We start from the raw sequence: 23,783 nt of genomic DNA on the forward strand, positions 1-23,783 counted from the left end.
CAGAGATGCTGCCAGGCAAGCAAAATAACAAAGGGAGCCAAGGATACCAGTAGATATTATTCAGATGAATAAATAAATGTGGTTATCACAGATTCATAGAACAATGGACCATCATTTTACTGACTTTATGGATGGACCCCAAAAATCTCTCCCCTTTATTCCCCCTTATAGATGACCCTGTCTCCACATGACTGTTCTTCAATGTTCATGTCTGTGTTCAACCACCTTCAGGTACAGTGGGGGTCTCCACTCTATGGAACCTTTATTTTGGGGGTCGCGGGCTGAAAAGGTTGAAAACAACTGGCCTGAAATAGTATTTATATTGATCCAGCCTCCAGGATCGATACCTGTTTAAAAATTTCACCTGTAACTTGTTTCAGTTTTATAGGAATTGACTGATAAAGAATCAAATAGCACACGTCAATGTTTGATAGTGAACATAGCACTAATGGAATTCATTGTAATTTCTAGAAACAAGCATCAGCGACGAGCCAACCCTGAGGTTAATGGTTACATCCTGAGTGTGGCTCTGATGGAGATTTATTCATGTTATAAAAGCTCAGGCAATCTAAAATCAATCACTTGAAGAAATCTTTAATTATAGGTTAATGCAGTTCAAACCACCTTGAAGTGAATAGTGACTGAAAACCCAATAACAGAGCACAGTTCTGAAAGACAGTAATGTCGACGTGGAATTCATAAAAATGTCACAATTGTTTTATAATGTATTAAAAAGAAACACTGGAGTGAAAAGTCAATTCAAAGGCAATAAAAAGCTTAGAACTAAATAATGACAAATATGCATGAATGCATTTCTAATGATAACCATCAATACGAGCATTAATACAGGACACGTATTCTTCTCTCATTCTGTGAGCATTGGTTATTTTGTTTTAAGATTCATTTCTTGTATTTCTGTTTTGTCTTTTTCTGTCCCCTGACAATTTGTAAAAAGTGAGTGTGTGTTTAGGTCTGAAACATGTTTGGGTCTTCAGTAAAGAACTTAGCATATGTGTCAGCTCCCTGTAATGTGATCAGCTTAGAGCTATGAACATAGACTGTTCACATCACTAATGATTAGTCACATATATGCATTGGTTCTTGGGTGAAACGCTCTGGAAATATTAAAATAATAAAATAAAAACTATTTTCATTGGCCCATAACTGCATGTGGGAATGTAAAAAATAATCTGATCTGTTTTAATTTACAGTATAAATGTTATCTTTTCTTGGGATATAAAACATATTTTTCTTTATGAGACTATTTTTATTTTGGACTTCAACTTTGGGTTATTTCACCACTCTAAAATATTGAAAATCCTTTACATGAGGCCATTGTAGCTTGGCTCTGTGACTTACAATCATTTATTGTTTATTCGTTTTTCACTAATAACACAAAAGATCTAATTACCAACACATTAGAAAAACATGTATTTTTGAATACATAATTATCATGAACACATTTTTCCTTTTTTTGGGTGTTTTTCCCCCTTCAAATACAGTAATATATATATAACAAAAAAAAACAACACACACCACCCTCACTAAATTGGCCATATATTCATCCAATCAAGCTAATGTACAGTGCGTTGAGTGAATAATTAAGGAACAAAAATTTCAGAGTTTTTTTAGACCTCAGTGTGTGGGATGTCCTGAAAATGTGTTGAAATTATAAAAATTTGCTTTTGTTAAAGCTCACAACAAGCCACAAAATTAGAGTAAAATGCATAAAAATAGAGAAACACACAAAATTAGTTGTGCTAACTTCCAGGATTTAATCAGTGTGTGCTGTCCTACAAAGCTCGCCAGCTAAATCACCATGGAAACTTAGGCTGAATGACTAACCTCGTCGGCACCAGGTTTTGTTCTGAGCAAATGCTAAAGCCCCGCCTTTTGACCAATCAGTTCTCTTAGAAAATGACCTGGTTGGTGCAGATTCTCACCACTAGGCCACCACTCCCCCAGTTGATGAACTGATCTGCAGTCAGCTGATCAAGCCTGTCTCCATATGCGTGGACGGGTGAAGTCAATCATTAATTCATTTATTAATTCATTCAAAGCGCTGTCCATTTATCATCCATTGGATTAATATCATGTCACACTTTTACGCATTCATAAGCTGTTCCTCCGTTGTAAAAAGCTCGCTCTGCCAGTTTTCTCCATTGTAGTCATTAGTCAGACGCTGTAATCTCCACCCCTTTTATGGGCGCGCACACGTACTGAGGCTGTAAACACTTGGCCTAAATTAGCGTGTTGTTATCGACATTTGTAGGACAGCTGCTCTCTGACTGGTAATGTTTGGTGCTTGAAGCCCGCTAACGGACATTCATCCAGGATATAATTATCAAGCTTCGTAGCATAGATCCAAAAACTTACTTTTATTGAAGTTCACAACAAGTCACAAAATTGGAGTAAAACACACAAAACAACAGGAAAAATACACAAAATTAGAGTGAAACACACAACATAAAAAACACACAACATAAAAAACACAAATTGGAGTAAAACACATAAAATTAGAGTAAAACACACAAAATGAAAACAAAAACACAAATAAAGAGTAAAACGACTACAAATACACACAAATTAGAGAAAAACGCACAAATCGATGACAAAAACACACAAAATTGGAGTAAAACACACAAAACTACAAGAAAAATACACAAAATTGGAGTTAAACACACAACGCAACATAAAAACACACAAATTAGAGTAAAACACACAAAATTAAAACAAAAACACACAAAATAAGAGTAAAACATACAAAACAATATAAACAGCACACAAAATTAGAGTAAAATGATGACAAAAACACACAAAATTGGAGTAAAACACACAAAACTACAAGAAAAATACACAAAATTAGAGTGAAACACACAACATAAAAAACACAAATTGGAGTAAAACACATAAAATTAGAGTAAAACACACAAAATGAAAACAAAAACACTAAATAAGAGTAAAACATACAAAACAATATAAACAGCACACCAAATTAGAGTAGAATACACAAAATTAGAGTAAAACGATGACAAAAACACACAAAACTGGAGTAAAATGCACAAAACAAGAAAAATACACAAAATTGGAGTAAAACAAAAACACACAAAATTGGAATAAATCGCACAAAACTACGACAAAAACACACAAAATTGGAGTGAAATACACAAAACGACAACTAAAACACACAAAATTAGTAAAACTGACAAAATTAGAGTAAAACTGACAAAATGAGAGTAATACAATGACAAAAACACACAACATTAGAGTAAAAATTCTGCATATCTTTAGACCAAAGTGCATGTGATGTCCTGAAAATGAGTTGAAATGACATGGTCTGACAGTATTGATAAAGATTTACTTTGGTTAAGCCTCGTCCATTTCTCAGGATTTTCATTATTCTTCTGTGTCCCATACACATCTTCTGGAATAACAACAATGTGGAGGTCTTAAGGTTTTAGCTGCTCCTCTGCCACCAATAGATCAACCTCTCCCAAAGTCGAACAAATCTACCTTGAATTATTACATTCTGGCAAATGAAGCGAGCTGACAATACATCCCACCCTGCAACCGTGGTCCAACAAAATAAATATCTTCCAGACACAAGTTAAAAGCCCAGAGGCTGGAGAAATCAATATTTCACAGGCAGGGAGTGATAAAGAGTGTTCATCTGGCTCCTCCAGTGAGCAGTGGCCCCGCGCCACGTGGCCCGGGTTTGGACCGTGCACAAAGTTAACAGGTACACTTCACCCTGAGCTGGATTAATGGAAACACACACACACACACAGAGCGATTGATCCATATGTAGCCGTGTCAATGTGGGCGGAACCACAAACATGTGATTGCACAGTATCTGATCTGAGGGTCACATGATCAACATTCATGTCAGGGTTAAAATAATGACCAATCAGTGCATTAGCACAGGAAACAAAACATTTGTGTCTGTCTTCATTTTTATATACTCTTGTTCTATAGTTTTGTCTGTTTTTGTTGTCAGTTTGTACATTTTCCTGTCATTTCATATGTTTTGGAGTCATTTTCTGTGTTTTGCTTGTTTTTGGAGTCTTATTGTGTGTTTGTAATTGGAAAAAATGCTTGTCACTGTAATCATAATTGAACTGCAATTGAACATGGGTAATTGTAAACGTAATTGTAACTGAAAAATGTAATTGACCCCAACCCTGTTTTTTAACAATGGTTTGGGATGAACAGACGTTTGGAGCATGAGGAGTACCACAATTAAATAATTACATAAATGTGTCAATAATTAATTAAATCCATTTCATTTTCATTCTGAAAATTAAAGTCTATATATATTTAACTATATATTTATTTAGTATGTATGTATCGTATGCTCTGGTGTTGCGAGTTTGACAGATACAATTAATTAACAAAGTGCTGCATCACCAGACCATGAAATAAATAAATTGTGAAATATTTATACTTCACACTTTTCAGAATTAAAAACAAATGTAAAATGGATTTAATTAAATATTGACACATTTATTTAATTATTGACACTTTTAAGTAATTAATGAATAGTGTATTTATTAAATTGTGGCACTCCTCGTCCTCCATCAGGGTTGGGTGAGTTACTCTAAACTAGTAATATATATATGTATTACTAGTTACTGGGATAAAAAAAAAATTATATATTTGTATTACAATATTACTGTTTTTAAAATGTAACTGAGTTACACTACTTTGAGTTACTTTTGGTCCAGAAAACTAATTAAATCACACTATAGTGTTTGAATAACATCGGTTTAAGTTTTGTTTCAAATACTTCTGTTGTTTCAGGAGCAGAAAGCTCACTGTGTAACTTTTGGCCACTAGGGGCGCTTGACCTGTAACTTTTACGTCAAACGCCCCTAGTGGCCACAAGCGCCACAGCACTGTCGCAAAAACCAACAGTCAGTCAGTGGGGCCAGCCTCCCTTGTCTTTTGGCGAGGCGGGCCGAGTACCGGGTCTCCAGCGGCGGGGAGAGGAGGGTGGTGGCGGCTCATCCTCCAGCCGCGGTGCGAGCCCTCCCTCGCTTCGCACTCTAGCCCGACCGACCCAGCCCTGAGAGCCAATCCTCATCCCGGAGTTACGGATCTGACTTGCTGCTCTTTTGGCTGTGAACAGAGGCTAAACTCGTTTCAGCTGCCTACTGCAATGGTCGGGAAATGCCCGTATGTTGCGATGTTACGTAGGAACTGTGTATATCAGAGCCTGTGGTCATGTGATTACCGTAAAGTGAAACGTTCTCCAGGCATTCTCCAGGTCACATGACGTGGCCAAAGACGGTCCGTCTCTCCAAACTTACATCGTCAGAATTTCAAGAGGGAATCCGCTCAGAGCATTGATACTATCAAGCGCTGTATATTGTCCTGAGGAATCATTTAAAATAACTCTTTAGGTCTAAAAGTCCACAGTGTTAATTTAATTGTAACTAGTAATATATTTCCACTTTTGTAATGAGTTACACTACTGCCTTACTTCAAAAAGGAATATATTATTGTAATATATATTACAAAAACTAACTAGTTACTCCCAACACTACCATACAGACGAGGTTTCTTCTTCTTCCTTCACTTTAATGTGACTGAAATGCGTGTGTCCGCCACGTGGGGGCGCCGCTGCCTCGTCTTCCGGTGCCTCTCGCGCGGTCGACAGCGGGAGCTTTTAAAAGGAGGGAGAGTGAAAGTGTGTGTGTGTGTGTGTGTGAGAGAGAGAGAGAGAGAGAGAGAGGGAGGGAGGGAGGGAGGGAGGGAGGGAGGGTGACAGACAGAGAGAGAGAGAGAGAGAAGCTGTCCGAGCATCAGACATCGGGCGCGAGCACAGCTCACAACTTCTCTGTAGTCCTGGCCGCGCGCGCAGCTTCCTCCGGACTTTCCGCCAGGAATTCTTCTTCTTCTTCTCCAGTTTCTTCTTCTTTTTCTTCTTCTTCTCCTCCTCCTCGGTGGTGTTGTTGTTGCTGTTGTGGGGACCAAAGCTGGACTTTACCTGTGCCACCATGTTGCCCTCAGTGCTGAGCCTACTGCTGCTGACCGCGGGAGTGTTCGCTGACATCATGGAGGGACCAACAGGTAATTAAATGGATAAAGAGCACCTGCTGTGGCTCGTGTCTGTCTGTTTTACCGTCCGTGGTTGTGTGTGATTGTTAGAACTTGGCGCGAACTCAGGGAACTTTCCCTGGAATCTCTTCATTCATTCATTCATCCAGGTTGGAAGCTGCTGATAGAAACTTCCTCCATCCTTTCTTCATAGCTGCTGTGTGTGTGTGTGTGTGTGTGTGTGTGTGTGTGTGTGTGTGTGTGTGTGTGTGTGTGTGTGTGTGTGTGTGTGTGTGTGTGTGTGTGTGTGTGTGTGTGTGTGTGTGTGTGTGATGATGACGGTTAAATAGTTAGAGTGGAGTTAAGGGCTAGAGAAGGTGCTCAGGATTTGTCTTTATTTAACTCCTGTGAGCAGTTTGTAACCATTGCTCCCAATGCAACACATGCACCAGTATATCACTTACAGCAGCACACACACACACACACACACACACACACACACACACACACACACACACACACACACACACACACACACAATGGACAAATGACTTAAAAAACAGACAAATTCACTTCAAAAATAAAGAAATAAACAAGAAAACAAAGTACATAAAATGAACAAAAATGAAAGAAAAAAAAACACAAATTGACTACAGATATGCTATATAGAACAGAAAAATGCAACACACACAAACGAAATTAACAAACAAACAAAATAAGACTTCAAAAACACACAAAATGAAAGGAAAACAGACAAAACAGGAAAAAAAAAAACATTCATTTACTCCAAAACACACAAGATGATTACAAATATACAAAAAAAGAGGTGGAAAATGACACCAAAAATACATGTAAATGAGCACAAAAACACGACAACAAAAACTGACAAAATTAGAGCAAAATTTTTGAAAATTACAAGAAAACAAAAATGCATGAAATGAACCAAAAAACCAACAACAAAAAAACACAAATTGACTACAGACATACAAAACAAAACTGAAAAATACACAAAAAAACACACACTTTAAAACAATCCTCCATTTTGTGATACATTTTTTATGTCATTTTGTGGGATTTAGAACATTATTTGTACACATTGTGGTAAAAAATGACTGCATGATTGTAGAAGACTGAGCGGTCTTTTGACAGTTGTGATTAGTTTGTGATGAATAATGACTGCAAACATGTGCTAAAAGTGCGGGAGAATAGCGAGCTGCTGCAAATTCTGTGGAGCTTTAATGAGTTTGTGTTTTTGGAGGGAAATGAAATATTTGGTCATTTATTTTCACAATGATTGGTGTTTTCTCCTGCTGTACGATTAGGCCGCTAATGAGTTTGACACATGTGGTCTACAAGTTCTGAGTGACATCTGTTATCAGAAGAAAAATAAAACGTTAATTATATTTTGGTATATTTGTTAAAACATGTATTTTGTGTCGTCATGTTTTGTGAATTGGATAAAAAAAGTGAATGATGAAAATTCCTTGGAATTAGGAAAACTGATGTCATGGAATGCTTATGTAAGTGCACACTAGTGTGGGTGATGCATGAATCACTACAATATCTCATCATAGTCATTTTAAAGAACTTTTCTTGCATTGGATTTTAGTTCCTAATGCATCATTAGGTGTAAAGTGAATTTAATCGTGTGTGTGTGTGTTTTAAGCTAAAGATCTACTGCAGTGTTTTTCAACCTTGGGGCCGTGAACCCATTTGTGGTCGCCTGGAAATAAAATGGAGTCGCCTGAAATGTTAAGTAATAATAAAATTTAAATATAAAACCTCATAAAATAAAATGTTCATATTTAAATTTTTTTAAATGTATTTATTTTTTGTTATTTTACGCAGTTAAAAAAAACAAACTATACATTATTCATGGAATATATACAAAACAATAGTGACATTATCACAGAAATAGATATACAGTGCAGAAAGCCTAAAAACCTTAAATAATAATTATTTTTCAAATGAAAACACCACGTATAAATTCTCTAACAAATGTTTCCTAAACTTTCACTTTCTAAAATATAAATCTAGTTCTAAAAGTCACTTTGTTCTCTCTGTATTTATAACACAGTTTAACAAACATGATCAAAAAAACTAATTTTAGAGAAAGAAAGTCTCAGAGGTCACATCAGGAAAAAGGTTTGGAACCAGTGATGTACTGAGTTTAGGAGACCCACCTAGTGCTGATGTGTTGTCCACTGCGTTCATGATGTTAGTAGACGTTAATCTGATTCTGCAGGGGCGTCTTCATCTTCTATCCGACTCATTACGAGTGACTGAGCCCCACACTTCACACATTCAGGATTCCCTTTCAGAGGGTATTGATGGAGACTAGGGATGTAACGATTCACTCAACTCCCGATACGATTCGATTCACGATACTGGGTTCACGATACGATTCTCTCACGATTTAGTTTACAAAATGGGACTAGACGAATAATGATTGAAAAATATTCCTTTATTTTTTTGGGAAAAAAAACTAGAAAATACTGTATTATTTTCCTTTTATTTTTTATTGTCAAAAGAATCCCTTGATAAACTATTCAAAACAATGCAATTTAACTAAAAATAAATCTTGAATGAAATAAATAAATAAAGGAATTAAACAAATGAAGAAGAAGCTTATTAATTTAAATTCTGGTTCTATAGTAAACAATACAAAACTGCATAATAGTTCTTTTTCTTTTTAAAAGTGCAACTAAAAATGTATTTTGTGCCTTAACAATTGGACTTTAAAAAATAAAATAAAATAAAAAAAACCGTCATTGCACTGATTTACGTCAGATATTTGTTTGGACCAGCAGAGGGCGCTGGTAACCCAGTGGTCGGTTGGCATGCAGCTAATCTAGCAGTGAAGAAGAGATGCTCTGCTAGCAGACAGAGCTAATAGAAAAACGTGACTTTTACAGATATTCACGTAATATTACAGATATTCTTTCGGTGCTAAAGGGGCAAGAAATCATTTATTAACATGTAAGAGTAGAATGCGGCCAGAAAGAAAGTAGTAGCAGATTCTGCCCGCCGGTACACTGCTGGACAAGAGAAGGGATTAACATATAGTGCCCTCTGCTGTTTAAAAAAAGTACTGCGATTCAATTTTCAAAGTATCGATGTCAAACGTGATACCTATGAATTGATTTTTAACTGCCTTACGATTAATCGTTACATCCCTAATGGAGACCCATGAGAAGGCCCAGCAGTGCTGTCACTTTGAGTTCCTCTGAGAGCGTTTGGCTGTAGTGGACCGTGCTCTACCCTCGGCTGCTTTTCTTCCACCTGCAGACGCAGAGTGTGTGTGGCATCACTGAGAGTGAACTGTGGTGAGAAGAGAAGGCGTTCAGATGCCAACAAGTTGCCACGCGGCGTGGGCTTTCAGTAGGACCGTGTGAAAAAAGACTCCAACTCTATTAGTCCATGATTAAACCGGTGTGAAAGTAGCCTACCTCGGGCAAGTTTTTTTAGTTCTTGTTTTTAAATCCGACACCAAATACGCTGTTACATGCATGTTTTGGGAGGATATCACCTCACATTTGTCTTCATAAAAAAGGGATTAACCGTAGTGCAAAATTGGACCTAATATGGTGGAATCTCCATGACACCCCACCATGTTTTTCACAGTAAAATGGGTGGTCTTATGTTAGCTTAACAAGTCTAGCTAACAGCTGGAAGTCAAATCTCACGTGATATCAGCACATGCTTGTTTCAGTGAATTTCTGCTGTGTATGAATATGAAGTTCATAAATATTTAACTTCATTAACCGCTTTCAGCATGTTTGCCATGATTTCAGGAAGTTTAACAGCCTGCAATGACGTCTGATCAAGAAGAAACATAAAATCAGAAGCTCTAATTATGTTGGCTGTAAATGAAGAAGACAGGCTTTGTACTTTTATAAAAGGCAATAATGATTTGAAAGAAATACCACATCAGAAACAATTGTTAGTTAGTTTAATTGCACATGGACAACAGAAAATGGTGTAGTGAATGAAGGTGCCTGTTCTACCGGAAAAAGAATAATCAGTTGTTTCACATTATAGTAAAAGCGCTTTAACAAAAAGGCACTGAGGCTCCGCCCCCTGATGGTCTAAACCTTTCACATTTCTAGGCTTAGATTCCAACACTTTTATCCAGAGTGATTGGCATTAATTATTGGCTTTGTTGAAATAAAGTGTGCTTTTAGTTGAAACTCCATTTACCTGACCAAGTGCTAGCAGTGAATTGCTGCCCACGTTTCAGCCTGAGATGGATTACATGCCCACGCATGGCTGTGGTTCCTTCTGTGTGGATGGACAGACATCTTCAATCTATACAGCCATTTCTTTGTCTTTGTCCAACACGCACACATTTTAATTGGTTTGTAAATGTTTGTTAGAGGGAACATTTTTTGTTTTAATCCATTCATTAGTTTGAGCTTCTCATGGGTTTTTAAAAAGTTCCTCAGCTGTTGGCAGATGACTTCTAAAGCCCATTCAAGAACATTCTTTGTGTTCTTCAATGAGGGATTTCAGGAAGCACTGTGGGACTAGGGCTGCAGCTATCAATTCTTTTTGGAATCTATTAATCTAGCACTTTATCGATTGATTAATCGGAATTGTTTTTCTTTCGTTTTTAAGCAACCAAAGCCAACAGTGCATAACGAAAATGACGTGACTGTGTGAATAGCAAAAGAAAGTCACTAGTGATCAACTGCTGTGTGGAGTCCGCGTCTATAGACACGCCCACTCACACAGCCTGGTTTTATAATTAGTCAGAAAGTCACTTTTCCGAGGCCTAAAACTCCAGAAGCTGGTGAAAGTGAAGTCTGTCTTCAACAAGTAAAATGTAGCTGAAGAAGGCTTGTCTCCCCATTTAACATAATCCTGTGTGATATGGGTGGGAGGGAATAAAAGGGGTGGGGTTGACTGGTGTAGGCTGTACAGTAAGCTAGTACTATCGGCATGGGTGTTAGGAAATGTGGGTGGAGTTTACTGGTGATGACTGGTAAAGTTAATGTGCCATCTGTTATTGAACCAATATAATGTTTTAAGATAGGGTCATATTTGGTTTTTTTTCAAGAACCTTTTTGTTTTACTAATTCCTACTGGATATTCACGTGGCCTAGTGTTGGATTACTTTATTCTAACACTTACTTTCTGTGACTTATTTATTATTGTCTTCTTTTAATAGGACTAATTATGCATTGGCATGTTTTCATGTTCAAGCCTTCAATGGTAAATGGACTTTATTTTATATAGCGTTTTATCACCACTGAAGCAGTCTCAAAGCGCTTTACATATCAGCTCATTCACCCAATCACTCTCACATTCACACACCAGTGGGACAGGACTGCCATGCAAGGCGCTAGTCGACCACTGGGAGCAACTTAGGGTTCAGTGTCTTGCCCAAGGACACTTCGACACATAGGCAGGTACTGGGATCGAACCCCCAACCTCTCAATCAGAAGACGACCCACTACCACCTGAGCCACGGTCGCCGTCAATAAATATGATCAAAGTAATTTACAGTTTACACTTGTGTTATTTATAGGAAATATGTTTTCTCTATTTTGTTGCATTTCTAATTTATAAAAGTAGACTACTTGCATGGATAAGACAATGTTACGTTTTTAGAGGGTAACTTGCTTTAGGCTGATATGTAATTGTAGACCTCATTGTGATGCCAATGCAATTTCTTTTTGATGTGTAGGCCTTTATGAATAATTTTAAGCAACATATCCATGTGTTGAGTTACTGTTTGGTCTTTCAGGCCGAAAGTGTAATTCAGCCCCTTAAGGTCTCACTTAAAACATTTTTTTGCCCCCTGACCAATTTCACCCTGGCATCATTTGATCATAAAACTCACGTAGGCACATTTCATTCACACATTTCAGAGATTTTCAGAGACCCTCCATTCTGCTACTGACAAAACTTCCTGTTAACTTCAAAACAAGAGCCCTATTTACAAAAGGGTTAAAATTAACTAATGAAAGGCAAGAAGATGCATTTGTTTTGAAATGAGGATGTTTGATTTTTAGCTTGGAGCTGGTCCAGGACCATTTAAGCTCCCTTTGGGCCACATTAAATGAGTTTGAGACATGAATGAATGCTTACAATTCATCAATAAGTCGATCCGAGAAATTCAATTGTTTTTAACATAATTGTCAAGTATGACATTGTCCTCTTCTTCTTAAACAAATCATAGCTGAGCAGATGGAGTAACTAAACGCTGACAGGTGCCATGCTTCCTGTCAGGCTGATTGCTAACCTTACATAGACAATGATCTGGATCTCCTCACTGGATGCTGTCGGTGTTCTGTTGACAGGTTGAAAGAAGGCTGCTGAGTTTTTGATTGCTGGTGAATCATGTCTTTGTGTTAGCGCTGCTCATTATTTCAACATGTGATGGCTTATGAAATCTGTAAACGGTAGAGAGGAAATAATTAACGTAGCGTGAAAGTGTTTTGCACTGGAGGCTGGTGTTTATTGTTTATTTAAAGTGACGCTTGAGTAGCACAGTATTAACACACTGTGAGAGGAACAAATCTCCCCAAAGTTCCAGCTTCAAGGCTTTCTGACCTCAGACAGGGTATCTGCATATTTTGTTACACTTGAAACACCCGATAACTCATTTTTCCGTCCTTCCTTTTCTTCAGCGTAACACAATTTACATCTCCAAGAGCAGGAAGATGACCCTTTCACAGGTCGCCCACCCGATTAGCAATCACACTGTCTATAAAATGTTTCTCTAAAAAACCCAACTGAGCTTTACATCAACAAAAGTGTCTCTTAATTCCTTTAACAGCCACAAGAAAGGAGATATGACGGGCATGGGCAATAGCACTTAACCTGTCAAATGTGCAGGACTGAGTCTGAAACCAATTCGCCTTAAACACTGACACTCCTGGGGAAACAGATGGTGGTGGTGATGCAGACTTTTTTATTTCTTGCTGCTCAAAGTTTTAAAAACTGAAAGAGTGAAAGTAGATTATTGAGTCGATTTAGTGCATAAAGCCGTGTAAGTGCTGCATACAATAACCACGCAGTAAACTGCTATAGAACTCTACTTTGGGAGTTAGCGATGTTAGAAAAGGCTTACTTTGTCATACTCTAAGTCTGTAGCTCTTCATTCACAACTGGCCTCAGCATTGTTATTCAGTGTGACTGGGAATAAAGAATAGATGTTTTCATAACAGGATTGCAACAAAATATTTGGTTTTCATGATTTTAACTGATCTGTTTCTTTAGATCTCCATTAACTTTGGCTAGAGCTGTTGCTACACTTCCTGGACTCCACACCCAATATAGTTGTCTTAGTGCAGTAGGAATGTGCGATATTGTATCGTTTATGATTTATCATCAAAAATATTCTCACTGGTAAGAATATGTCATCCCACGATATAAACGTTAAAATCTCATGTCGGAAATTAACGAGGGTCACGGGCCATTTGTCCCTCAATTTAGCCAAGAATGCCCCTAAAAACCTTGTTCCACAGGACAAAACTGCCCCTGTTTGTTGTCAACTTATTATTCTCTCTAGCAGAACGCTGTTTACGGGAGCTCCGCAGCAAAGCCTCCGTGGCCGCAGTGTGCACCACGCCTCCCACCCCCAGCTCTCACACCCACAGACGGCGGTCCTCGTTACGGATACCTGAAGCTGCCGTGCTGCGATACATCATGGAACACTACTTGTTTAAAACCAGATAACCATCCAACAAAGTGAACCAATCCAAGTTCCTCTATCAGATCCACCCAAAGTTCCACAAACACAGGGACAGAGATGAACCTGTAGCAACGATTATGAACTGGGAGCTCAACTAAAGCTAACTATGCTAAGCTAACCTAGATGTATTTGTGTTTGTAAGGAACCTGTTTACACTTTAAGTTGGGAATTGTTTTATTTATTTATAGTTTTTTATTTATCGTGATGTTTATTGTTATTGTGATAAATACCAGAAATTATCGCGATAATTTTTTTAGTCCGTATCGCCATCCCTATATAACATATCACACAACAAAGTAGGGCTGGGCAATTTTGCCTAAAAAAAATTTCCGAGTTTCGATTCGAGTTTTGATTTTTTTTTTTTTTCCCAATGCACTTAAAAATTACTGCAGACATCAGATATATTGTCAAAAGTGCAACTTTATTTCTGTTTCTTATTATTGTCTTCAAGAGTTAAAATGCATAGAAAAATCCCAAAATAAAAAGTAAATGATTCTGTCATTCAACAATTTCAAGCTTTAACCCAGGTTTAAGCAAAAGTGCAACAGCAACTTCACAGTGGCTTTTTCTGATTAAGAAATCAGACAATTGCATATTTTATAACATTACAATTCAAAAAATAATAAACTCTACTCTGAGCATTAAACATGTCTGTGACACACATATAGCCTACTCAAAGGGTAAACAAAGATGGGGTTGGCTCACATTGCGCTACGGTAACCCACAAGGACGGAACGTGAAAAAGTACAAAAAAAGTGTGGTGGAAAAAAAAAGAATTAAAACATAAAAAAAAAATCAAATTTGCAAAATAAAAATCGTTTTTATCTACAAATATGATAAATTGATTAAATCAATTTTTATGTATATTTACATATCAATATACATTTACAGTTATTTATCATTATGCATATACATTTATAGATCACATAAAAATAAAACATGAAAATAATCAAACTTAACCTGATTGTATTCGGTAGCTTTCATCATTTGGCACTTAAGGCTGTTTTGTTAATAAATGTTTTTTCTGTAGTTTTTAAAAAAAAATCTAAACCTGTTATTTTCGTGAATAATTTGTCTTGGAAGAGCATTCCATATCACCATGGCCCTGTACCTTACAGTAAATAGTACTTTAATTTTATTGGTCTTTGCTTTAGGTAGAGTGACTCTACCTTTCATTGCATGCCTTGTTTTATATACTGTATGTGTTCCTCAGAACTAAAAGATAATAATTTAAATAAAAAACCCTTGCCTGTTGAGTTGTACACATTTTTTCTCATAAAAACAAGTAACTGATATCAGACTCGATTCATTGCTGTGCTAATTTATAGCAACAGACCCATTCAGAAGTAATCAAATGTCTCCGGAGGTGGACACAGTACTCATCTTTACTACCTGAGTAAAAAAACTTGGCCAAAGCTACGGTGTCGATGTGACAAACAGAATCATAAATGGCACTTGACAATGAACTTTTTCATTGTCACGTTATGCTCCGTCTCAACCTCTGCTTAGAAGAAGCTTTAGTGCTCAGATGTATTGAAATACGGCCACTCTGTGGACACGTTGGCTCGTGTTCAGACAAGCTCGCGCTAACTGCGGTGTTTGCTCATGTCATCACAACATCCTGTTTGAAGTGTGTTGTTTTGGTGTTAAAACTGTTTAGAAAATGGACCTTTGAGCCATTTTTAGGCCGAAAATATTGGGTTGCTTAACTTTGGATGCATCACTAAAAAGATGCTCCTTGTCATAAACTATTCTAATACCAGTAAAAGTAGCTCAGTCTAATAGTACTTACCGGTAAGTGAAAGTACTGAGGTATTTTAATAAAAAATTACTTAATAAAAAATTACAATCTCTGCCAAAGCAAATCAACACTATTAGACGTGACCTGCCCTTCTCTGATTGGCTCTTTTATTAGCGAACATGGTGTATTAAAGGTTTAGTAGAACTTGGACGACCCATACAAGGATCAATGAAGCAATGAAAACACTTGACAGAGAAAAAGTACTGAATAACTAAAGAAATGAACAGAGCTGTTTCCATTTCAGGAGGTGAAGTCCATCATACTATGTCATATTTTACACGAGAATTGACATTTCCATCTCTAAGTCTATCTGACCCGTTTATGGTGAAAAATTGCATGTACATTTATGATATTGTCCCAAAACATGCATGTGAGGTAGGGATGGGTGATATGGACCAAAAAAAAATATCCCGATAATTTCTGGTATTTATCATGATAACGATAAACATCACGATAAATAAAAAACTATACATAAATTAAACAATTCCCAACTTAAAGTGTAAACAGGTTCCTTACAAACACAAATACATTTGAATACATCAACACATTAAAAATCAGTGCATGCGGATCACTCTATTAGTGTTATTGTACAAAATTTATTTATTTCCTCACTTAAAATTAATTTATTTTCTAAAAAAAAAAGCACATGAAAAGCACGAATAACTCCATCAGTGTTTTTACTGTTGCTGAATTTTGTTTCATTTATCTTATGAGTTACATAAAGTTATTGTTAATAAATAACCCTTTGATATCCTATAATTAAACCAGATCAAGCTGATGATTTAATCATTCAGTATATTTAGGTGTAATAATCTCTTGGACAGATGAATAGTGACATTAATATTATGCTAACATTTATTTCACACAACGTGTGACATAAATTTAGCTTTTATTCTTCCATACAAGTATTAAATCTGACCATAAACAAATCAATGGCTCTCTGTGGCTTTATGACAGTAAGATGTGTTTTTTTTTTTTTTATATTTGGTTTGTTCCTTATATGGAGTGGTTAGCGTTAGCTCTTAGCCCAGTCTGTGTGTCGGTGGGTTAGCTTAGCATAGTTAGCTTTAGGTGAGTTTCCAGTTAATAATCGTTGCTACGATTCATCTCTGTCCCCGTGTTTGTGGAACTTTGGGTGGATCTGATGGAGGAACTTGGATTGGTTCACTTTGTTGGATGTTTATCTGGTTTTAACCAAGTAGTGGTCCATGATGTATCACAGCTCGGCAGCTTCAGGTAGCTGAGACGAGCACCGCTGTCTGTGGGTGTGAGAGCTGGGGGCGGGAGGCGTGGTGCACACCGCGGCCACGGAGGCTTCGCTGCAGAGCTCCCGTAAACAACGTTCTGCTCCAGAGAATAATAAGTTGACAACAAACAGGGGCAGTTTTGTCCTGTGGAACAAGGTTTTTTAGGGGCATTCTTGGCTAAATTGAGGGACAAATGGCCCGAGACTAGGGATGTAACGATTAATCGTAAGGCAGTTAAAAATCGATTCATAGGTACCACGGTTCACATCGATGCTCTGAAAATTGAATCGCAGTAATTTTTTAAACAGCAGAAGGCGCTATATATTAATCCTTCCAGAAGCGGAAGTGACGGGCTACTGTTACCAGGGCCCTCTGCTGGTCCAAACAGTTATCTGACGTAAATACAGTAAAATGACTGTTTTTTTTTTTTTTTGTTTTTTTTTAAAGTCCAATTGTTAAGGCACAAAATACATTTTCAGTTGCACTTTTAAAAAGAAAAAGAACTATTATGCAGTTTTGAATTGTTTACTATAGAACCAGAATTTAAATTAATAGGTTTCTTCTTCATTTGTATTATTCCTTTATTTATTTCATTCAAGATTTATTTTTAGTTAAATTGCATTGTTTTGAATAGTTTATCAAGGGATTTTTTTGACAATGAAAAATAAAAGGAAAATAGTATAGTATTTTCCCCAAAAAAATAAAGGAATATTTTTCATTTGTCAACATTCCCATTTTGTAAAATAAATCGTGAGAAAATCGTATCGTGAACCCAGTATCGTGAATCGAATCGTATCGGGAGTTGAGTGAATCGTTACATCCTACCCAAGACCCTCGTTAATTTCCGACATGTGAATTCATCGTTTATATCGTGGGATGGCATATTCTTACCGGTGAGAATATTTTTGACGATATAAATCATAAACGATAAAATATCGCACATTCTTATAGTGAGGGTATCCCTGTCATAATGCGATTTCTGCTTGATTTTGTTTAAGATAATAATAAAAGATCAAATAAAATAATAATGACAATATAGCAGTTTCCGTTTTAGGAAATTAATTCCATGTTTTCCATCTGTTTTCTGTGTTTGTGGAAAAACGGAGGCTCTAAATATCTTGATGTGTAATACGTTCACTACAAGCAACAATATTGCAAAGGAAGCCATCGTCATTCAAATAATATTTTCCATTTTCATGCTAAAATGGCCTCTTTAATGAGGTAAAGTGTGTTTCCTTTTATTAAAATGTAAGCTTTGGTTAGCTCTCACTGTCTCAGAATATTGATGGAGAACGTTGTATAGTTCTTTCTTCTTTTTCCCTGCAGCTCTGGGAAACATTTGCTTCCCCAGCTTGGTTTAAATGGCAGGTGAGATTAATGTGATGAATCCGTCCCGGGGTAGCTATGACTGTGCGTATGTAATGAGGATGAGGAGCACATGGGAATGTGCAGAGAATATGCAGGAGCATGAGCCTTCTGCAGCAGATTCTGCCTGTGCATTTAGTGCAGCTCCCATTACCTTCTGGATTCATCAGTGTCTGCTGGAAGCTAAGCATGAGTAATGGAGGGCTTTCCTTAAACTGTACAGTCTGATGGTGAACCAATTGTTCCAGCCTTGGCCTGTGGTGAACCATGATGGGGCGTCGGTTCCAGCAAGCCAACCCAACTGGAAAGTGTGGCACGCTAATGGCAGTGGCGTGATGTCACAGAAGCAGACTCGGCCAATGTTTAGCTGCGAAATGCTTGTTGTTGTGACGCTTCAGATTGTGATGACATCTGGGACCAAAGCAGGATGACTGCATACCTAGTCTGGATTCATCTCCTTTCAGCATCTTCTGTGAGGAAATGCCAAAAGCTTTTTCTTTTAGTCGTGTACTGCTTGTCTTTCAAATGTTTTCTTTTGGGGCTTGATCTGTTTGGTCTCCTGTGACATTCATGGAGGAAACCACTTAAATTATACAAAATGCACAAAAGTACCACAAAATGACAATAAAATGCACAAAACTACTACAAAAACACACAAAACAACCACAAAACTACACACAATGACATAAACATATACAAAATGACAAAAATAGAGAACTACCACAAAATTATATATACAAAACCACAAAAAACCCACACAAAATGACCACAAATGTACACAAAATAATACAATTGTAAAAACAAAATACACAGAATGACCTTAAAACCACACAAAACTACCCCAAAAACCCACAAAATTACCTCAAAAACACACAAAACAAAACCTAAAAAGCAACAGCAAAATACACATAACTACCCCAATCCCCACAAAACTACCCCCAAAACAACCACAAAGGTACACAAAATAACATATAACAAATGACAAAATAATACACAGCCACAAATGTACACACAAAGCCACAAAATATACAAAACTACCCCAAAACAACCACAAAGGTACACAAAATAACATAACAAATGACAAAATAATACACAGCCACAAATGTACACACAAAGCCACAAAATATACAAAACTACCCCAAAAACACACAACAAAAAATACACTGATTTCAAAAACACACTTAATCACAACAACAAAAATGACTCATACAGCATTACAGAAAAATACACAAAAAGACAATTAAATATACAAAATAACATCACAATACACAAAAATACCCCAAAACACACACAACAACCGTACACAAAATAATAGAAATAGTTTAAATGACTCATTACCCATAAAACAACAAAAATACACAAAATAATAATAAAAAAAAATTACAGAAACTTACTCAAAAAGACAAAAAATATACAAGATGATAACAAAAATAGAGAAAATCACCCCAAAAACACACACAAAACCACCCCAAATGAAAACCAGAGAGGTGGTAACCTCAAATATATTACTAACCAAACTCACTATATCTGATCAGTTTCTAAGGAGAAAAATGCTGATCTGAGGTGAGGCCAGTGTGCGTCGTCCTGCGGGAGCTGTAGATATAACACTTTTTAAAGTCGGCAGTTTAACTTATCAAACCTGTGGGCCTTTGACGCTCCCTGTGGCACATAACATATATTAGAAGTTGTTGAGAAACTTGAAGAATAAGAAGTAAAGGCAGAAGAAAAGAAGAGTGAAATGAATAAATAAAAACTTTGGCGTGTGTCCTACAGGAGTGAGTGACGGTCAATGTAAGCTGTGCTCAGTCAGTGGGGGCTTTAACAGCTGTCAGCTTTCAGCGCAACTCGTCATCGTCACCGGCTCACGCTCACCTTTAGATCCCTGCCAGTGTTTTGGGACTGGATGGTTTTTATTTTTCTCATATTTAATGTCTGTGAGGTGAGAGAATTGAGTGATAGATACTGAACCCAGATTTTTTAGGGAGTTTGTTTCAAAATGATAAAATGACATGATTATTAATGTACATTTAGAATAATGACCAATCTGACCATTATTCAGTCCCTCCAGGATTTCATGGCCAATATCTGAGCGTTGCGTCGTAAAATTCCTGATTTTGCGTAGGGCTGGGCAATGAATTGATTTAATCGATTAATCGAGTTTGTAGATGAAAACTATTTTTATTTTGCAAATTCGAGTTTAATTTAAATTTTTAATAAAAAATAAATAAAAAATTGCCACCACAGTTTTTTCAGACTTATTTGTTTTCCGATGTGAGCCAGCCCCCTTTTTGTTTACACGTGTTTACCCTTTGAGTAGTTTTATTCGCACTATGCTAAGATTCTAAGGGAAGAGTTTATTTTTTTTAATTGTAATGTTATTTGTTATAAAATATGTAATTATCTGATTTCTGAATCCGAAACTCGAATTTTTCTTTAAAAAATTGGAGATTTTTGTTTTTTAGGCAAAATCCCTTTTTTAAAAAACTGCAGCAAAAGTTACGGCATTTTGAGGCTTTGCTTTCTATAACTTTGCCTAAACTGGTCAATTTGCCTTTGAATGATTTCAAAACAATACAGAAAAAAGCTCAGATTCACAGTAATTTAACAAAATATGAATTATTTTCATCATATTTGAAAGGTTTCCATTTCAGAATTATTTTTTTTTAATTTTTTACAGAAAATCAGTTTAAGTTTTTGAAACAAAAACAATAAAATCCTAAAACAAATAACAAATTTTAATCAATGCACTTTTGTTATGAACACCTTTGCTGCAGAAGAGTCTCATGTATTCAGCAATTTGTAAATGTGTGCATGGAGAGACCACCACCAGGGAGGCGCAAGCACCAATGATATCGGTATCTGTAATGAAGCTCTATCAAAGATGATCTATAATAGTACAGGTTTAATCAGCTTATTTTCTAGAGCAGCAGGAGATCATTAAACAGTTGCGTTTGTTTGACACGTTCGCTGCTATTTTGCTGGAATGAGTCAGTTTGGCTGTTGTGACACAGTCTGTAACCATGGTGATTCCACTCACACTGGGGGACCCCCAGTGACCGATGGTGGCTGCCGGCTTCAGAAGTTGATGTGGCTTACACAAAGCGGACGGACTTCAGCCACGTTTTGCTGGGTCACAGAATTTGTAGGGCCCTATAAAATATGTTTTATTTTTCTCAAATTTCGTGTTTTCCACTTAATATTTTTAGAAATATTCTTTTTTTCAGAAAATATTAGTTTTTAACTCCTGTGAGGAAACTAAATAAAACCCATAATTAAACAAAATGTATGTAAGATACAATTAAAAGGTAGATATACGTTGTAGTGACATGGATTATTCTGACCTTTTTTAATATTTATATGTTATATAAATATGTATGAGAGCAGCATTAATGACACAGCCACCCAATTCCCCCTCAGGGATTAATGGTTTACTGAATCTGAGCAGGTTTATTGATTACGTTTTGATCAACTTATTTTAAATTAACCTGATGAGATCAATCAAGACCGTAATGATTAAACAAAAATAAATGGACAGAAGGATGCATCAGTTATTTCTAATGAAAAGGCCACAAAATTACCTGAAACGCCCCAAATTACAGAAAAATACACAAAACAACATAAACACACAAACCCTTTGTTCATTGGTCATTATGCTAAATGTTAATATTAATGTGTGATAAAAGGTGCCCGTCTCTGAAATAGATCTTTAGAAACTAGGTCCTCGTGTTTTTCATCTCTGTACTCTGTACTAATACACACCTCTAGCTATGTGAATGTAAGGAATAGGTGTTTTCGTTTGACACCCTATCACAAGTGTTGACATGAAGCACGACGGCACCTTTACACGAAGCAGCTTCCTCAGTGGTTGGTGTAAAGACTGAGTCATGACGTGAGAAAAAGCCCAGGCCTCCATCGTGGCTCTGTGCTCCCCTGCCATCTGTCACTCTCCCTTTTTGTAGAAACGAGTTGGCTTATGCATTTCTGTTAATTCACTCTCAATGTGACCTGTTGGTGGCGGGAAGTGGGTGAGGGGTTGGGGGAGGGCATCTGGGCACTGACTTGTACTATAAATGCAATCGTTCGCTAGTGACAGAGGAGGAAATCACATCAGCAGAGGGATGTGCAATGTTTTCATCCAAAATGCCATGAGCTGTGAGTCCCCAGAATGCCAATGACCTGACTGGTGTAAAACAGCAGCCATGCCAAGAATGATTGAAGGCACTTCTACAATCCTGATTTGCATTTATGAATGTTTGATGTTCACACGTGAATAAGATCTGCTGTTATGGGAACTCCTGAATAATTGATCTAAATTGCCAGTTGACAGTTAACAGTGTTAAGCAGACATGTGCGGGCCCCAAAATAAACACGCAAAATGACAAAATACAGTAAACAACAGCAGAAATACACAAAGTGACTCCAAAAAGCGCAAGATATTTCAGAAAAATACACAAATGCACTTTAGAAATACATAAAATGACAAAATACAAAAGAACACACAAAAACAACCAAACATTTGAACAAAGGAAATTATACAAAATGACAACACAATACACAATAAGACTCCAAAAACATACAAAATGTCAACAAAAATTACTCCAGAAAGCACATAATATTACAGAAAAACTGACCAAAGGACCACGAAAATACACAAAATGACGACAGAAACAGACAAGACTACTCACACAACACATAAAGCAACCACAAATATACACAACATAACACAAAACCATACAAAATGACAGCAAAATACACAAAACTCCTCATAAAACAAGCACAAATGAACACAAAATAACAGAAAACAATACAAAATAACAACAAAACAGACAAAACCACCCGAAAAATTACAAAAATTACTATAAATGTTCACAAAAATAACATAACCAGAGTTGTCACGATACCAAAATGAGTAACCACTGGGGATGTAACGATTCACTCAACTCCCGATACGATTGGATTCACGCTACTGGGTTCACGATACGATTCTCTCACGATTTATTTTACAAAATGGGACTGTAGACAAATGATGATTGAAAAATCTTAATTTTTTTTTTTGGGAAAAAAAAAATGGAAAATATTGTACTATTATCTTTTTATTCTTCATTGTCAAAAGAATCCCTTGATAAACTATTCAAAACAATGCAATTTAACTAAAAATAAATCTTGAATGAAATGAAGGAATAATACAAATGAAGAAGCCTATTAATTTAAATTCTGGTTCTATAGTAAACAATGCAAAACTGCATAATAGTTATTTTTCATTTTAAAAGTGCAACTGAAAATGTATTTTGTGCCTTAACAATTGAACTTTAAAAAAAAAAGAAAAAATGTCAGATGTATTTACGTTAGATATTTGTTTGGACTAGCAGAGGGCGCTGGTAACCCAGTGGTCGGTTGCCATGCATATATTCTGTGCAGTGAAGAAGAAATGCTATGCTAGCAGACAGAGCTAATAGAAAAACGTGACTTTTACAGATATTCATGGGTGACAGATATTCTTTTGTGCTAAAGGGGTAAGGAATCATTTATGAGTAGAAGGCGGCCAGAAAGAAAGTAGTAGCAGATTCCGCCCGCCGCCTCAGCATTTGGACAAGAGAAGGATAAATATATAGCGCCCGCTGCTGTTTAA

General features: G+C 36.7%; 1 protein-coding gene across 4 annotated transcripts in view; it reads left to right on the forward strand.

Moving 5' to 3' along the window:
• The first annotated feature begins 5,794 nt into the window (after positions 1-5,794).
• ptprua (protein tyrosine phosphatase receptor type Ua) overlaps positions 5,795-23,783 on the forward strand; it is a 389,498-nt gene continuing 371,509 nt past the window's right edge. For all 4 annotated transcript variants that reach the window (XM_028461775.1, XM_028461776.1, XM_028461777.1 and 1 more), the window contains exon 1: positions 5,795-6,072. In XM_028461775.1, the coding sequence (XP_028317576.1) occupies positions 6,000-6,072 (73 nt within the window). In that variant the 5' untranslated portion in view covers positions 5,795-5,999. The remainder of the gene's footprint in view (positions 6,073-23,783) is intronic.

Source organism: Gouania willdenowi, chromosome 11 (assembly GCF_900634775.1).
Source record: "Gouania willdenowi chromosome 11, fGouWil2.1, whole genome shotgun sequence".
In the NCBI taxonomy this organism is placed as follows: Eukaryota; Metazoa; Chordata; class Actinopteri; order Blenniiformes; family Gobiesocidae; genus Gouania; species Gouania willdenowi.